Genomic DNA, 17733 nt, shown 5'->3' on the forward strand with positions numbered 1-17733 from the left:
GGTTACTTTAAATTTTTACAACATATATAGTTAGTTTTTTTCAGGTACATTTCAAAAAGTTAATCTTTATTATCCATGATTTTGTCTTTTGTAAAATTTGAAATATTATCATTTTGAGTTTGAATATTTATTTTCAAAATAATATATTTTTTCGAGACAACTTTGGAAAATTACACAACTATTTGAGTTTGGAATAATACATGAATTTTGAATTTGTTTTGGTACTACATTACTGTATCATTTTATAAAATATTTGAATTTTTGGTGATATTTTCAATTCTTTTATCAACAAATTTTGTTACAATTAAAATAAAATAAAATTTATAATTAAAATTTGATTTTTGTCACTAATATTTTAAATGAATTACTGAAATTTCATATTTTACTAATAACATATTTTAAATAGTATATGAACTAAAGGTTATTATATACTATTATATTTTTGTATATAAACATTTTTAAGCAATATATTGCTAATAGTTTCAAAATAAATAAAAAGATAATGTATGGCTGTAAATATAAAATTTTATCTTATGTTAATACATTTATTTTAATATAAAAGTATTATATAGTTTTCGAAGTTTAATCCATTATAATGATGATCAATAATTTATTTAAGTTAAAAAATAAAATATAAAATTTTATTAATTTACCTATTTAATATATTTTTAATATTTAATTCATATAGCACTTCTATTTTTATATAATACGGAATATATCATAGAATCTATAAAAAAGTTAGTATAAAGAATTTTTTATTTTCTTTTTATAATAAGTTTTAGTTAAATTTACTTATAATAATATTATATTACTAATTTCGAAATATATTAATGTGTTATTTATAAAAAAATATTTAAATTTTAAACTAAGATTTTGTTAGATTCTTTCTCAACAGATTTTCTTATAATTAAAAAATCAAATTTATAGTTGGTTTATTGTTAATATATTTATAGTTGGTTTATTGTTAATACAAATAATCAAATATGTCATATTGACTAATTCTTTAAGTGGTCCTACTATGACTTGTTAATAGTAGATAAAAATAGAACCCTAAATTAATAGATTAGATGCCTCATCTTTTACACACTAAACAGTTTAACAGCTACTATGAATTAATAGTAATTCAATAGTATCTGCCGATAAATTTTGAAGTTTATAGTTTATTAACATAAATTATAAATTACTAGAATTTGAACAAAAAAAAATAATAAGTTACTAGAAAGGTTAAAAGGACAACTTTGAAAAATGATCTAAAATGTATGGTCAAACACAATTTTTTTTTTTTAAATTTTTATTTGCTTTATTCATTATAAAAATTAGTTCATGAAAATGTCGTTATTATTTTCTTAAAGAAGATTATTATTACTCAAACAGTTTCATCTTTATCACTTAGTTAAAAAAATATCATTATCAACAATATCACCAACCAGGGACGAAGCCAGTTACAAGACTATGAATGCATATGCACCACTAATTTTTTCAGTTTTTCTCACTTTACAAGGTAATTAAAGAGAAATCAATACTATATTAAAAGGCTAATAAAATCAAAGGAGAAGCTGTCCACGTCAGCAATTTAATTCAGACCAATAGGGGAAGAGCTTTCGTCCACGTCAGATCTATCATTTAGCTCTGATGGGCTTCAACCGCATTTTATGGTTGGGCTTCGTATAACATAGCCCATGTGCTTTGTTAAAACAAAACTAAGCTTTTGTTTGGGCTGTTTTAACATTTTGATTCGGTCCATTGTACCTTTTCGTTTGCTTCAGAAAATAAAATAAAAACTTATTTGTTATTACAGTTTATCCATGATCTTCACTTTTCCACGTTCGTAACAGTAAATGTCTTCCTCAATTAATTAGACATCGAAGGCCTTTCAGATTCTTTCAGCACTGTATCATCACTATTTAACTGCTTCCTCTACCTCTAGAAGATTTACGAGAAATTCCTGAACATGGAGATGTTACCAATGAAGCACTTTCACGATCAGAGCTTGAAGGCTTGACTCTTGGATGGCCCCCGAAGACATTATCTGCCGGCGTTGACGATATCATTTTCCTCTTTAGGTATCGGAATCTCATGGCTTACTGAATCCAAATATATAAATGGTACTCAATATGTCGTCCATAGTATCTACTCTCAGCCCATCATCTTGAATTGAAATCTAATCTCTTTTGCAGAGAAATCAGAAGCGTGAGCTTCCACTGCTCCTGAGACCAACCCTGAGAGAGGGAAGCTAAGGCGCATGAGGTTTACCAGAATCCTCTGAGGATATAGGGCGAAGCTCGTGTGGTCAACGGAACCGGAGCTGAGCTTGATCAAGCTAGGTCGGATGTCCAGAAGCTAGCTAAAGATAGACAGAAGCTATCGGCGACAAAGATAAGTAATGGAGAGATAGCCAAGGCTAAACCTGAATTGGATCGAGTCATGAAGATTAAGGCGGAAGTTGGGACTCTTCGAGAAGAAGTTAGCAAAGTTATGTGAAAACCGAATAGCCCTTTGTTGTGGTGTTAGACTATTTTGGACGAATAATGAGATTCTTTTGTTTGATTTGTAACAGGGCTTCTCTTTAGCTTGAGAAGAAGACACGAGCCACCATGAATGCGACATGGAGAAGACCACCACTTACTTCTTCAAATTGTGAAACTCCGAGAAGAATTGGCGAACGTGGAGATCATAGCTAGAGCAGCTATTGAGGCAGCTCAAAATCCAAGCAATCCCAAGGTTCAGTTTAAACTTTCTTGCGAAACTAGCTTTTAATTTTGTGAAGCTGTTGATGTAATATTGCAAGGCCATGTATTCGTTGCAAGTTATATGGAAACTTAAATGATTTTTAGGAAAGGGATTCCTCTAATATTAGCTTGAATGGTAAGCTCCGTTGTTATCTACTGCTAGCTTTATATATATATATATATATATATAAAAGAGAATCACTGTCTGTGTGATTATAGTTATTTTCCGAACACTGTAACATACCCTAATATCAAGGTTTTCTTGATTATACAAAGTCTGAAACTTGATCCAGTCTTGAACTTTGAGCTTCTCTCTTCTCTCCAGGTGTGTTAAATGGGTGCAGGAGGCGTTTCCTCCTGGTGGAGATTACCCGGGGCTGTTGGTGATATATGACAATGCGTTAGAAAGTCCAGGCACTCGGAGCGGTAAAAGTTATCTCAAAGTCTGGTTGGAACATGTAATGCTTCCTCTCTTTTTAGCTCCTTTGAGTGATCTTCTTTGTATTGGAATATTAGTACTAATTAAGGGAAGTGGCTACTCTGTTTTGAAGGCGGAGCATTTTATAAGTTCTTGGAGGTTAATGATTTTGGGAAGACACATGCTTTGTACTACGCAGCTTACGCCTTGCACATGGAGTTTAAGGGTAAGGAGAAGACGGCTAATGAGATCTTCAATCTAGGAATCTTTAGGTAAGTCTTCTTTATTTTGGTCTCTTTCGTATCAGTTTTTGTCACTTTGGTTTGACTGATAAAGTGTTGACACTTTGTGCAGAAATGCAAAGCCTGTAGAGAAGTTGAATGATGCTTACAAGAAGTTAACAGACAGTGGGAACTATGAGAAGGCCCAAAACAGTTGATGTTGATGATCTAATCTGAGATGTATCTTCTCTATTTCTCTAAGTTTTTTTCACATGATGATTAATGTTTTTTTAATTACCAGCAGGAGCCAAAGGAGAATGACTTACCGTCAAGAAGCTCTGGGACTATATTGTCTAGGGGAGATAATAATAACAGTGAGTCACTCTAATTACTCTGTAAGTTTTATTATTAATCTCTGCTTTATTATTAATCTCTGCTAAGCTTTACATGACACTGTTTTGTATAGATACGGGCAGGCAGGCGTTAGGACCACAAGCAAAGAGAACAAAGCTGAATCAGTAAGCAGTTTTGTTGGTTATGTATTTCTCACTTTAGCATACTTCACCAAAACTCTAAAACTAATTGTGCAACTCACTTTGATTTCTGCACTCATCCAAGGTACCTTTGGCTATCTGCAAGGACACTACATCGAGTGATCAAGCAGAGATGGACAAGTCAAAACCAGAGTTTGGTTCTTGGCTCATGCTTGGAGGCAGATCAGAGAGGAACAAAGAGACCAATACTTTACCTGGAAAATGGGTGGCATTCAAGGTTTTTGCTCCTGCTCTTTTTTTTTGTACTGCTTTTGCTCTACTCTCCAAAACAAAACTAAACGTGTCTCTGTAAATTGATCCCTTACATAGCTGCCTCTGCTTCCTCCTTTGAGGTTTTTGTAGACGAAGAAGAATGTACAGAGTAAGCTAGACAATGTTATGTTTACACAAGGCAGATATGTTCTGTTACTAACTTTTGATTATGAAACAGCAGTGAGGGAGTAGAGAAGAAGAAGAATGAAACCATCTCGACATCATCATCAAACGTTTTGCACCTTAATGATGGCCGTGAGCAGAGAAGAAGAAGAGTGAAACCATCTCAAGGCAGGGTGCATATACAGGCAAAACATACACGCATCACATACTTTGTTGTAGGGGTTAGAATGCTTCGTTTTCAGTTTTTTTATTTAAAGGTTGTTTTCTCTGATTTTTTTCATATATGTCTGCTCCTCCAGATTATGTATGGGTCTTAAAATGTCCTTCTACTTACGTCGTAAATTTATGGTCTTTTACACTTACGTATCTAATCCTTATTGTAATTAGTTATTACAAAATAAGACATCAACAAATATATCACATAATTATACAGAAATAAAAACTAAATATTAAAACAAACTAATATAATTTCTTCCGATTACTAATCCATTCGAAAACAACCAGAAGACTAAAATCTAAAACTTGCTTATACCAAATACCTCAAGCAACAATAATTTATAAAGTAACTAAACAAACTAAATTCAAAAAAAAATGACAAATTCGTGTTTTGAATTAAAATATATATTAATGTCACCAGAAACATTGTTTTTTTATAACAATTTCTCATAATATGGTATTTGGTAACTTCAAATATAATAACGTGTTCTTAACAATATGGTATATCATATTTTTTGTGCAAGCATCATATTATATGATTCATATATAACGTTATGGCCTCTTAAAACAATAAAGCTTATATAAATATGGTCAACCTTAGGTTACAGACAAATTGTGATCCCGATAGCATGGCTAAAGTATGCAAACACTGTTATTACTTCAAAAGTCTTAACCAATTTGTTAACTTTGCTATTAATAAAAAAAATTATTTTAAAATTTTAGTACAATATTAGTTACCCACAATGTACTTTCTAAATTTTTCCTTAGTAAAATAAAAATTAATTTTAGTACGCTCTATTGCATATTTAATTTTAATAACTTCAAAAGAACGAAGTAGTGGTTTGATAGAAACTAAAATACAATTGTAAAAAAAAAATCATCGACTTCTTAAAATCATCGACTCCTTAACAAGTTGTCCAAAAAAATGAAAAATAAACAATTAAAATAACAATGCAAATAAGACTAAAATAGTGATTAATATATAATTAGTATATAATTAGTATACGAATTTTGACGGTTCAATCAATACGTCAAGCACTTCAAAAGACTAATAAATTGTTTTCATTTTACACATATCCCACCTAAAATGTATTCTGTTTCGGCTGAAATAAATGCATCAAACTTTATTTTCGCTATTTTTTTAAATATAATATATTCTCATAATTTTCATAAATTTAATCTTCTCCACTATGAAAAACTTTCACATTGCATAATATCAACATCAAAAATATTATTTAAAAATACCAAATAAATTCTTAATACTAATAAAATATTCTAAATCTAAAAATAAAAATATCAAACCCATTTTCCGCGCGTAGCGCGGACAAAGAATCTAGTATGATTAAAAACAAAAACCCTTTGTAATGTACTAATGTGGACAAGATCTATGTTAAATCGATAATCTAATTTTTAGTCGTCCGTGGCACTGAGGACAAGATCATATGATCTTTAGTCACGACTCACTATGCATATGTACTTCAGTAATTGGATCTTAGGACAGGAATCGAATTGTAATACAATCAAGGATAGAATTCCCAAATATCAAAACAAAACTTTCTTTTATCTCGAACCAAATAATACGAAAGGTAGAATCGTGTATGGGGGCGGGTAAGAAAGAGTGGACCAATCATGCAGGTTATCACATGTGGATGTAGCCATGTAGGTGGACCAATCGTAAAGCATTAATTTGAAGCTGATAACAAACCATATGGTTCAAATAATATAAAATTTTCAATCATCAAGAAAGTTAATATTATTTACTATATATAGACAAATTAATAAAGGCCCCAATAATTATGCATAAAGGAACCGTTAATTTTCTTTCCCACCAAAAGAAATTGGCAAAAAAACTACTGAAAATGTATATGGTCTTGAAAAAAAAAATATGCTGTTGACTTTCTCCTGAGTATTTGATTAAAACTGAGAACAAGTCGAATATGTACGGTATTCTAACTTTAACTCGACTTTGATACCACCTTTTTAATTTACCTTTAAATGATAATAAAACTTATAAATATCTTAAGTTTTAATATAAAAATAAAAAAAAATAACTTTCTCAAATCATTTATAAATGTTAAAAATTATTTATAGAGTTTATAAACTCAACTCCACCCCATAAATATTAAATCCTAAATCTAAATGTTAAGTATTTCAAAAAAAATAGTATCCAACTTAGTGTATTTCAAGAAAAGAAAATTTTATATATTTTTTGTTAAATGTTATAATTTGGTTTTAATATATAAGACATGACATATTATTTTAAATAAAATTTAGAGATCAAATAATAATAATAATAATTATTATTATTAACAATATTATCTAAACTTGTTAATGAAAGACCCCGATTCTGAGAGCTGAATCAGTAATACACAATCAAGATAGAATATAGCAGAAATATATATATGTTTAAATTTTAATATGATGTGCAAATTTGTCTGCCATTATGTCTTGTGTTTTTGGTATATGTTCTCAATCAAAGAATTAAAAGAGATTAAGAGAAAGAAAATCTATTGCAAAGATTGTTTTTTGCTTGCCAGCATTATTGGGAGGAACTTAAAAGGTCATCTATAAGAAAGAGAACGAAGAGGAAAAAAATTGAAAGCTGGCGAGGGCATCTGATTTGGCTGCCTTCACATGGATCCCATCCTTTATGTCCAATGTCTCCTAAACACCCATCTATTCTGTTTCTCACACCGGTTTGTTTTATATAAAACTCAAAATCATTTTTTCACATTTTAGATGTCTAGCACCCTTTTCAATAACAAAATGCTAGTCTTTGTTACCTATCGGACTTATCTCTGCACGAATCACGCGAATGCTTATTTTGAGTAACATGTTGTATTGTTTATCTGAAGAACAGAAGAAGTAACATATCGTATTGCTAAGAGTGGTTTGAGAGTTTAAACTTTAATAAAATAAATAGTGTTTTGTCTTGAAGAAAAATGATAGTAGAGTTGGATGACTCTAATATTATGCAGATTTTCTTAAAGTCTTACGTGTCAAAGTTTTTTTATTCATGAGAAACGAATGACATGTATTTAAAAGATATATGTAAACAAAACATTACGATTTTAAAAAAAAAAAAAAAAAAAACATTACGATAAAGAAATGCACATTAAGTTGATTAAATTGTGCTAAAAGTAAAAACATTACGATAAAGAAATGCACATAAAGTTGATTAAATTGTGCTAAAAGTATATATGTGAAACTTTACTAAATAAGTAAATACGATAATAAATAGATACAAAACACAAGAAACTAAAATAAATACTAACCACCACCCTGTACTACTACTAACTGTGTTAAAAACAACAAACAAATAAACAAACTGTAGTGAGCACAAAGATAGCCATAGTAGGTGTTTTACCAAATCCTATAATGTTATTACTAGCGACTTTAAGTATTGTTTTCATGAGCGGCGTAGCGAGGTTGGGACATCGTGATTGTGTCTTCCTTCATAGGTAGTGAGAACCGCTCTTTCGTCTTCTGCGGATCTTTCTACTTGCTTCCTCACTCCACAACCTTGGTATGTGCACTTGTAGTAGCTCCTGTCATATAATATAACAAGGACGATTAGTAACAGAAAACATTTCTCAAAAATGGTTAAGAAAGATTTACAACCTTGGATTAGTATTCCCCTTGACCACTTTCTGACCATACTTCCTCCATCTAAAGCCATCTATAAGAACATCAACGTCACTTATTGTTTCAACAACAACTCTTGGTTCTTCCAGTCCTCTGCTTATTTGTGCATACATTCCTTCATCTTCTTCACCTTCTCTTTTCCTGTTACACAAAAATTCAAAACATGTCATTTTCTTTCTTTCGGTTCCACTAGTTGAGAAAAAACCCCACTTACACTCTCTTAATCTCAGGTTGATCATCCTCTTCTTCTACCTCACCATACTCAGATTTAAAGCTCCTCTGCTCAAGATCACTGCAATCAAACGAAATGGACGAGTTCTCTGACTGATCATGAGTTTCACTAACAACAGATGAAGCCTTAAACATTCTTCTCGCGTTAGCAGAAGATGATGATCCTGACCCTGATGGTCTCTTGGTAAACTCAGGCTTAGGATGGTTATGACCTCCTTTGTAGATGATCTCAGTGATCTGTCCATCAGAAGCAGTCTCAACAATCTTCTTGGAAACACAATTGGGATACGTACACTTGAAGTAACTCCTAGGGTTTTCGCTCTTCTTCACTTGTTTCTGGCCGTATTTTCTCCAACCATAACCATCATTAGAGTTCCTACTCACCACAACCGTGTATGATGGTGCCTTAACCTGGCGATCTGCTGCAAACTCACGAGGAACTGGATCCTCCTGCTTCTTCTGGAGATCTTGAACAACATATGTTTCTTGTAAAGCCTGTATATAAAGAGAAAGGGTAAACGAAACAGGTTTTGGTTTCAGTACAAGGGAAGTGTAGATGGTCTCAGAAACGGTAAGGGAAAACATATTACAGAAGAAGCGATTGGCGGTTGCGTTTGTAGCTGCCAGGGGAAATCTGAGTGATTTTTTGGTCCACTTCCATTAAAGCATTGATATGGAAAGGCTCCTGTCGTCGGAGATATCAAACTCTGCAAAGTTAACAAAACCCAAAGAACAGAACATCACAAGTTAATCATGGTTTTTGGCGATTGGCATGGATTTCAAAGTGAAAATTTTGATAGATAAGATGAAAAGTGACGAGATGATTGATAAAGTTGGAAGCTTTACTTACATGAGATGAGCTGAGAAGAAGAGGAGAGTCGAGTAACTCTGAGAAGGCGAAACCATGAGAAGGTTGTGAAATCGGAAGAGGAGGAGGCTGAGCCGTCTTAAACTTGGGTAAACCCGACCCGGTTCTCTCCGGGTAAAACCCACCAAGAAAGTCTTCGTCTTGTTCGTAGCTGTCAACGCCGGAGGAAGCGAGGAGGTCGGTGAAAGAAGTCGACGACATGGTCTTAACCAAAGGAGACAACTTTCAAAGCTTACAGGAACAAAAGTATTTGCTAAAAAAAGAAACTTTCCTCGTGAGAAATGATCTATGTGAAGAGGATAAAGAAGACGACGGTTGCGTAACGAGCAAGGTTTGTCTCTTGTCTTTTTCTACTTGGTCTAAAATATCATTTTAAATTTAATATTTTTATAAATGGTTGACAAGTGACAATGAGCTAGTGTGAAACCGCGTATTAAGGGGTCCCTGATTAAAACCAAACCGGAGTCAATCGAACTAAAACATTAAACCGTCGGTTATACACACTAACAGTCTCATTGTCGGCATCTTAAAAGACAAAACAAACACAAGCATTTCTCTCCTTCATTTCTTGGCAAAAGAGATGAGCATGGGATACTGGGGAGTGATTTTGAAGTCCTGAAGACCACGCATTGCCATGGAAGATTTAACATCGTCTTCGAACTCCGCAAATGCAATCCCTGGTTTAGCAGCGACCATTCTTATCTCTTTGAATCCAGGATACTGACGGAAGAGAAACTCAAGCATAGCGGTCGTTGCATCGTGCGGAAGATTCTGAATGAAGAGTATGTTGTTTGGTGGCATCGCTTCTTGTCCGCTAGGCTTGTACGATGATGGCTGTAAAGATAAAACAAAGATCATTATCATTTCCGAATAAATACATTCATGTTAGAAAGAAGACTACTGTTAAAGATTGTTCTGAAGAAGGGACTTACCGGAGGGGCTCCGTTCTGTGGAGTTGGGCCATTAGCTGTGTTTGGTCGTTGGGTTTCTTCACGTTTTCGTTCAGCTGCAAGTAAACATGCAAGTGAAAGTTTACCATCGTATCCAAAATCTCAAAGAAACAAAGTTGCATTGAAGATGATTTAATCTAGGCTTCTTATGAAAATCATAATTAAAAAAAATAAAAAATAGAACACAGATCAAGTTACCTTTCTCTTGTTTCTTCCTCTTCTTATCTTTGGGAACGAAAGTTCCTTCCTCTTTAGCAATACAGTCTGACTTTTCTTTTGCGAACTGTATGCGCTGCACTCAACAAAGACCCCACACTATTAGAACAAATTCAAACTATAATCAACCTGACTAAAAAGGCAGTCCATACACCAGTAAGAGGAAAATAAAACTTGAGACAGACAGACCATAGGCTTATCATAGAAAGGGAAGTTCTGCATCTGGCGAACAGCATTAGTAGCAGCGGTGACGTCACTAAAGGCAACCCAAGCTTGACCACGGAGCTTAGGAGTCTTCAAAGCAACCACATCAAGTATCCTCCCAAACTGTGAGAACAAACAGTAAAGAGATCTCTTCAATTCTGGCCAAAACAAAAACCATGTTAGATCTAAAACAGCATGACACTGATACTTCCCCCCTCGCGCCAATACTACTTCTACTTCTAATATATAAACTCATATCTCTCTCATAACCTCGCCGCTAGATTCAATACGATTTCTTAAAACCCTAGGGAGCTTCAAACGAACACTCTGTAGCAGCTAATAGGCAAACTAAGCTGGATTACGGCATTCTATGGGAGATAATTGGTACAGGGAAGCTCATGGAGGTTACGAGTTATTGAAATTTGATTTGAGGAAATCGGATGGAGAGAAGAGAAGAAAGTACCTTCTTTTTTTATTCTCTCATTGAGATTTTTGATGTAGATTGACTGATTCGGTGGTATATCCGCCGTGAACATCTTCGAACTGAGCTTCGCAGGGGGCGAAGACGGTGACGATACCGAGTCTGAGAGAACGAACCCTAATGAATGTGATTTGAAAGAAGAGAGACGCGGAAGCCCTAAGAATTCGCTATTCAACAAGACCTTTAAAACGATGTCGTTCGGTTTGTTGTTCGATATCCGGATGGCTATTGGTACATTTGTACCGGTCGGACCGGGAATCGAATTGTCGACTGAATTTCTTTTACATTTTTTAATATATTTCTTTAATAAAATACTACAGATAATATTTCGTGTTTAATTGTATTGAAGATTTAAACATTTGATTATTTATGAATAGTGAGCTTATAGCAACTCTTTGATCTCTTGCAATACCAAAACATCTACCAAACACTGGTTAGTTTTGTTTTTAACAGAAGGTGAGCAATTTTGATTCACAGCCTTGCACTATCCCCGGTAAGACCACTTAGCATCCTCAAACTCCTCATCGCTATCCCCATAAACATTTACATCCTCCTCTGCATAACCATCAAAGAACTCCTCATCGTCATCAAGGGCCATTCTCACATGTCTCTCTAATGTCTCCTCGTCTTTTGATTCATCGTCAGAGGCTTCACTCTTCTCTTCTTCATCTTCATCTTCCTCATCTTCCTCATCACCTTCTTCTTTTTCTGTTTCTTCTTCCTCCTCCTCTTCAGAGATCTCGTCTGGGTAATCATTCCTCGGATGATCTTCAGCTGAGTCATACAAAGATATATATATATATATAGTTTAACATTACTTCTTTCTTGACTTTCAGTCTCTAGGACACAGAGTACAACCACATACCAATCATACTATGGATCATTGTTCTATCAAATGAAAACAACCCCCCTACTCAAACACGGTCTAAGAAGTTCAACAAGAATGTAAATAAGCAAATGTAAAACTGTACCGTTTGAATCATCAGAGTCACAGTCTGATTCATCATCAGGTCCATCCCAGAACTCTTCCTCCTCCTCCACTGTGACACTAAAATAACCCCAAGAACCGAAATTAGCAGGTAACACAGAAAAAAAAAAGACAAATAAATGAAGAAGTTTCAGAATGAAAAACTACGAACAGAGGAAACTGGTGCTTAGAACTGTCTTCACTGATATCCATCTCTTCGTTTACAGCATAGAAATCATAAACGTATTCTTCAGCATGACTGGAATGGATATCAGCTTCAATCTCTTCAGCTGCTGTTGGAAGACATTCTCTGAGGAGAGGCAAGAAACTAGCCAGCATTTTCTGGTCCTCCAAGGATGCAACCCTAAAGCAGTAGAGAAAAATACTTTAACCAAAAGCTAAACTATTGGTATTGGGATTAAAAATACAAAACGCATATTAACAAGAGAACTTACTCAGGTGGTGCATTGTCTGGTCTTTCTTCAGCGTCAACACGAAGAACATCAAAGAAACTACACCTCTCATGAAGTTCTTTATCATGAATGTCTTCAATGTTTCCCTTCCTACTCCGCCATATTTGCTTGAACCGAGCAGTCTGTGCAGCGGTCTAGAAGAATAGTTGAACTTTTAATTAAATTGATTGATACCTAAAAACGAGTACTGAGATCTCCTCTCCTAAATTGTTAAATCTCAAAAGAAACTGTATAAAAATGTTCATGACCAAAGAGCCTGTTACCTGTTGCTGCTGTACAGCTTTTGTCAAGAGCTGTTCTTTTCTCTGCAAACCCAAAAAGGAAAGGAATTTAAGCTATCATTCGAGTACCAGTGAAGATACAGAGAATCTGGAATTAGTACTAAAACAATACATACGTTGTCTTTCTTGAAGGCAATTTTTCGATCCTCAAACTTTCCTTTACTGCAACTCTGCTCATCAAGATCAGACTCCTGCAGAAACATCCAATAACAACAATCAAAACATACAAAACAACAATAACAACGTGTAAAGGTTTATACTTTCAACCAGGAAAGAAAAAAAAAAAGTTCACTCACAAATAAAGAGTGGATGATATCAAGAGGGGTTTCAGAGTCAGTGAGTGTCTCCAAATGCCGCACTAACACCTTCTTGGGCTTCGCATCCTCCGCCACATGAACTACAAGCAAGCAAACCATCATCATCATCATACCAAGTAGAGAAAGCCATGATAATAAAAGTACCTTTCTTTGCGGAACTGGAGATAGAGAGCTTTGAGAAGTCGTCGAGGAAGGGTCGTTTGAAAGGTCTTTCATTTATCTCCAACCCTTAATTGCCACACCAACATTTTTAGTAGTAGATACAAACATGCATAGATAGATTCAAAGAGAGAGTTTTTTTTCTACTTGAAACTTACAGAAAGCATCGAGCGGAGATTGTCCTACTTTACGCTTAACCCTAACAATCACAGGCTTCTCTCCTACCGTAGAGCTTTCACCCGAACCATCATCCATCGTCAAACCTTCAGAAAATTCCTTCTGCACACTCTTAGGTTTTGTTCATTCGCTTCTCAAATCAACAACAATAGAGATAGAGAGAGCGAGAGAAGTTAACTACCTTCGAATCAAGGCCTGCAGAGTTCCCGGAGACGGAGTTTGAGTTGCCGGAAATGTGTAGAGTCAGGGTTCTGTTCGCCGGGGACGAAGCTGCTCTGCTTCGAAATCAATAAAGACTCCGCACAGACCAGAAACGAGACTGAACCCTAAAATCTAATTAAACTGATTGGGCAAATATTCGGTTAAAAATCTAATTTTGCTTTTGGAATTAAAAAAAAAACTAAAAGTTTATGATATTGGGCTGAATGGGCCAATAACATCAATATACAATGTGGCTTTTGAAATTATCTTTGGTTTTTGATTTTTGTTTATGAAATGCTGATTTGTCTCGACAAATTAACGAAGAGGTGTGATTTGGGCGTGCGCATTTTAGCCTTATCCAAAAATTCAAACCGGAATCGGAATCGGAATCGGAGATATCCTATCTGAAACTGAATCAAAATTTACAAGTACTAGTTACATCCAAAACTCTTTTTATCCGAACTAATAACAATCCAAATAGACTCTCACCCGAATATATCTACCAACTCAGCGAATATACAAGACTATCACTTCATGTATTCTATTTTTTATATTTTAATTTATGGTTTAGTCTAATGTATCCTTGTTTGCAGTATTCGTTATAATTTTGTAACATTTTCAAGTAATATTAAAATTTAGAGTTTAAAAATGTTTAATATCAATTATTAATAGTTTGTTCTTAGTTTTTTGCAATATTATAGAAAATCAGGATATATTTTAACTAAATTTTGATGAGATTCAAGTATTTCAAATCTTTTTGGATCCTAAATACTGGAATGGTTTAGATTTGCTATGTATCCAATAATTACATGTATTTTGTAGGTATTTTAAATTATAGATCTGAATCGATTCGGATCTGAAAAATATTGATCTAAATCCAAGAGATATTGACCCAAACTCAAACCGAATACTTTTAAATACTTAATTGGGTTCCAATATCTAAAATTCTAAAAATTCAGATCAAAATCCGACTTAAAAGCCGAACCCCCAGGGGATAGGTGATATACTTAAGAATAACATGATTGATGATATATTACCGAGTAAATTTTTGCATATTTCGCAATGATCATGTCAAAACATGAGCACTTTAACAGTTTCACTTATATTTAAGAAAGCACAAAACAAACATAGAAACACCCTGGTTAAGAAATATACATAAACTAATCTCAATTGGACCACATATTCTTCTGAAATATTTGTTATGTTTGTTCCAAGCAACGACCTATTATGTGTGGTGGGAGAGAATTCTAGCCGGCATATAATCAGCTGGGTTAATTTCCGGTTAAACATCTCATTCATCCTAGAGAAAAGGCGAACTTTAACATAACAGTTTTGATGGCCTATCATACTCCACACAAGTTTAGATTCTCTCCTAAAAAGATGGTTTGAACTTCAAACTTTGAAGTATACGATGCTTCTAAGTGTAGATGCGGTGGTTTCGAGACTATCTTACTCTTTGGTTTCTGAATACAGTTGTTTGTTTCATTCTTTATTCTTTATCATAGTCACAATAATCTCTATGTGAATATTTTCACTATTGTTCTATTAATTTGAAGTTTTGTTTTTTAAAAAGGTATATTAATAGAGAGATGTTCAAAAGAAAAAGCCTCCTGACCAACTTTCTTTGTAAGAATCTCTTATGTTCTAAATCTTTAATTTGACTAAAAATAAATGTGTTAGAAGTCTTTAAAAGGGTTGAACTTGAAGGTAAGCCGAATTGGCAACTGGAGCACCACTGGAGTTGGTGTCGGTATGAAATTATTGGAGATTCGTCTGATGAAGAACACACAGCTGGATATCAACCAACGAGCTACGACTTCTTTCTTTTGCTGTCTTTTCACATTCTTTCCTCGTATTTTTCACGTTATCTTTTTTTTTAGTGAGAATTCTTACGCATGAAAGTAAGAAGAAAATAGATCAATTACGGACGAGTCGGTTTCGTTCTTACACGAGCCCTCACGTCATCCAACAGAGGAAAACATAGGCCAAGATGAAAATATGCAAGAAAACACGTCAATGACGGACGAGTCGGTTTTGATACTAACCAAGCTACAATTTTTCTACGTCGAAATCAAAGGTCAAATTGCACAATAGGCAAGAAATTAGCTCAATGACGGGGGAGTCTGGCTCGATCCTTAAACCTTTGTCATCGTGCGCGTTTCCTGGAAACAAGGGTATTAATTAACGCTTCTTCTTTTTATCATGAAAGTGAATGATAATAAAAGTATCAAACACGATTTTTAATGTTGTTGTGAACATTATATATTTTATTATATATTTATATGCCAATTGTGAATTAGTGAGTTCTATTATATATCAGGGATTTTAATTATTGTGTGACCGTACTCATTAATTGGTTAGACTTTAAATAAATAGTAGTTGAATGTAACTTATCATTGTGACAAATATAAATAAATGAGAAAATTTAGCGTTTAATAAGAACGTCATATTTATTCCCTACAAATAAATATATATTTTTTTGTCAAATACGTGTTTTGTTGTAAGTGTTATGTTGAATTTTGAAATTCAGATGGTGCATTTATGTATTGTTATGTTATTCTAATATAATAATATATAGTGAAGTTACAACTTTTATGAAAACGAAAAATAAGTACCAGACGTTGCAGTTATAAGTTTTTAGTATATCATTGTGTGATTATCCATACTGAAATCAGATATATAGTGTATGTATGAATCATATATGTTAGTAAGATATGCTGAATTTTTGAAATATCAAAGAGTGAATACTTGGTTTGGAGATTCTTTGCTGTTATCAAATTATTGGATGAAACAAGTTTACTTGCAAATCTTCTCTATCCTTGTAGAATCCATTCTGAAATGTAGAAAGATGTTGGAGACCTTCTCATTGACCCATATCTCACGACAATGGCTTAGCCAGTTCTTATGAATCTCATCAGTTCATCGAATTCACTATATCAAGCAGCCTTAAAGGTGTTACATTGTGCAGCTAGAACTCAAAGGTATATTTTGTTGATTCTATCTAGCTAGAACTCAAAGGTTTTACATACGCTGATTAGAGTCTGTTGTTTAGATGCTAGAAGGTACTTATGAAGGGCTACCGTCTGTTTATCTCGGATATTCATTGATTTCCTGGAAGTCTAGCTGGTATAAGCATCATGCTATGTCAAGACCTTCTCGAGAGATTGAATACGTCGTTTTGTATTTGATGTCTGCCAAATTGTTTGTGTAACATTCCGATTTCTGGCATATATATGGAAATGGTAAGAGAATTAACAAAGTGTGCTTAACTTGATCATTTGCTTTTAACATCTTTCCCGAATGTATATTTCCTCTCTTTTTAACTAGGTTAGTAAACTGTGTATAATTGAATTCTCACACACAACGGTAATGTTATTTTTTTCTCATGGGATGGTACAAAAGAGACATGAAGAGTTCGCTGCCGGTTTGATAGAATTATAGAAACGTTCTATATAAACATTTACTTTGATGGAAACACAATTATGATACGTCTGGAAACTCGCTCCTTCAAGAGTTATTTATGCGTAGTTCTCTTGTCAACACCTTAGTTATATACTACTCCATTTGTATCATTTTAATAGAAGTTTAAGATTTTTGCACAAATATTAATTAAGAAAATTGAAAATTTTAAACAGTTTTTCTTGATTAATAAAAGTATCTTTAAATAAAAAAATTAACCAATAAAAAATGTTATTTTGTAATTGGTCACAAATTTTAGGTAATATTAAATTTTATCTTGATTATCGAGAACACAATTTATTATGAAACAACATAAAAATTACTAAACATCACTTAAATTGATATGGAAAGAGTATCAGATACCGTTGTATGTAAGATAAGAGTTGCATAAAAGATTAGTGGCTTTTGTGAGTTTGTGAATATATTACTATTTTATTTATTTTATTTTTTACCATCTAATAACTTTACTAAATCGTAATTAATTGTTAGACTGTAAGAATAAAAGTTTTTGTGAAAGTCACTCTAACCGGTGGTTTAATTAACGGTTCATCAATATTTCTAAATTAGGAAGTTTGGATTTCAAATCTATAC

The 17733-nt window shown here is 33.5% G+C and overlaps 3 protein-coding genes and 1 pseudogene across 5 annotated transcripts; 1 reads left to right on the forward strand and 3 right to left on the reverse strand.

The window, feature by feature from the left end:
* The first annotated feature begins 2598 nt into the window (after positions 1–2598).
* Positions 2599–4660, forward strand: LOC108825325 (mitotic spindle checkpoint protein BUBR1-like; annotated as a pseudogene).
* A 3007-nt stretch (positions 4661–7667) lies between these two features.
* LOC108836908 (probable WRKY transcription factor 25) lies at positions 7668–9572 on the reverse strand. Its single transcript, XM_018610001.2, has 5 exons — positions 9240–9572; positions 8980–9096; positions 8373–8884; positions 8135–8299; positions 7668–8061 (listed from the first exon to the last, which is right to left on the reverse strand). The coding sequence occupies exons 1-5, from the start codon at positions 9456–9458 to the stop codon at positions 7923–7925; spliced, it is 1152 nt and encodes a 383-aa protein (XP_018465503.1). The 5' UTR covers positions 9459–9572; the 3' UTR covers positions 7668–7922.
* A 133-nt stretch (positions 9573–9705) lies between these two features.
* On the reverse strand, positions 9706–11268 carry LOC130507913 (U2 small nuclear ribonucleoprotein B''-like). 2 transcript variants are annotated; one of them, XM_057002699.1, is made up of 5 exons: positions 11091–11268; positions 10613–10785; positions 10406–10499; positions 10190–10263; positions 9706–10091 (listed from the first exon to the last, which is right to left on the reverse strand). In XM_057002699.1, exons 1-5 carry the CDS (start codon positions 11161–11163, stop codon positions 9819–9821), a joined length of 687 nt encoding a protein of 228 aa, XP_056858679.1. In that variant the 5' UTR covers positions 11164–11268; the 3' UTR covers positions 9706–9818. The 2 variants fall into 2 exon arrangements, with proteins under 2 accessions (XP_056858679.1, XP_056858680.1); XM_057002700.1 differs by having other exon boundaries at positions 10613–10750; positions 11091–11231.
* Positions 11269–11423: 155 nt separating this feature from the next.
* On the reverse strand, positions 11424–13823 carry LOC108806812 (RNA-directed DNA methylation 4). 2 transcript variants are annotated; one of them, XM_018579004.2, is made up of 10 exons: positions 13664–13823; positions 13464–13568; positions 13291–13374; positions 13126–13226; positions 12946–13020; positions 12812–12853; positions 12531–12682; positions 12248–12439; positions 12080–12156; positions 11424–11882 (listed from the first exon to the last, which is right to left on the reverse strand). In XM_018579004.2, the coding sequence occupies exons 2-10, from the start codon at positions 13558–13560 to the stop codon at positions 11593–11595; spliced, it is 1110 nt and encodes a 369-aa protein (XP_018434506.2). In that variant the 5' UTR covers positions 13561–13568; positions 13664–13823; the 3' UTR covers positions 11424–11592. The 2 variants fall into 2 exon arrangements, with proteins under 2 accessions (XP_018434506.2, XP_018434507.2); XM_018579005.2 differs by having other exon boundaries at positions 13464–13584.
* Positions 13824–17733: the final 3910 nt, after the last annotated feature.

The sequence above is a fragment of the Raphanus sativus genome, chromosome 2 (assembly GCF_000801105.2).
Source record: "Raphanus sativus cultivar WK10039 chromosome 2, ASM80110v3, whole genome shotgun sequence".
Lineage (NCBI taxonomy): Eukaryota > Viridiplantae > Streptophyta > Magnoliopsida > Brassicales > Brassicaceae > Raphanus > Raphanus sativus.

What these genes read in the sequence shown, in the direction of transcription:
- LOC108806812 (XM_018579004.2), bottom strand. Translation starts at nt 13,560, where the DNA reads ATGGATGATGGTTCGGGTGAAAGCTCTACGGTAGGAGAGAAGCCTGTG. An exon ending in CTCCAGTTCCGCAAAGAAAG is followed by an intron (nt 13,227 to 13,290) that starts GTACTTTTATTA and finishes GCTTGCTTGTAG; the next exon opens with TTCATGTGGCGGAGGATGCG. An exon ending in TCTAAGCACCAGTTTCCTCT is followed by an intron (nt 12,157 to 12,247) that starts GTTCGTAGTTTT and finishes GGGTTATTTTAG; the next exon opens with TGTCACAGTGGAGGAGGAGG.
- LOC108836908 (XM_018610001.2), bottom strand. Translation starts at nt 9,458, where the DNA reads ATGTCGTCGACTTCTTTCACCGACCTCCTCGCTTCCTCCGGCGTTGAC. An exon ending in AACCGCCAATCGCTTCTTCT is followed by an intron (nt 8,885 to 8,979) that starts GTAATATGTTTT and finishes CTTTATATACAG; the next exon opens with GCTTTACAAGAAACATATGT. An exon ending in CAACCTGAGATTAAGAGAGT is followed by an intron (nt 8,300 to 8,372) that starts GTAAGTGGGGTT and finishes TTTGTGTAACAG; the next exon opens with GAAAAGAGAAGGTGAAGAAG.
- LOC130507913 (XM_057002699.1), bottom strand. Translation starts at nt 11,163, where the DNA reads ATGTTCACGGCGGATATACCACCGAATCAGTCAATCTACATCAAAAAT. An exon ending in CTTTCTATGATAAGCCTATG is followed by an intron (nt 10,500 to 10,612) that starts GTCTGTCTGTCT and finishes TGTTGAGTGCAG; the next exon opens with CGCATACAGTTCGCAAAAGA. An exon ending in GAGGAAGAAACAAGAGAAAG is followed by an intron (nt 10,264 to 10,405) that starts GTAACTTGATCT and finishes GTTTACTTGCAG; the next exon opens with CTGAACGAAAACGTGAAGAA.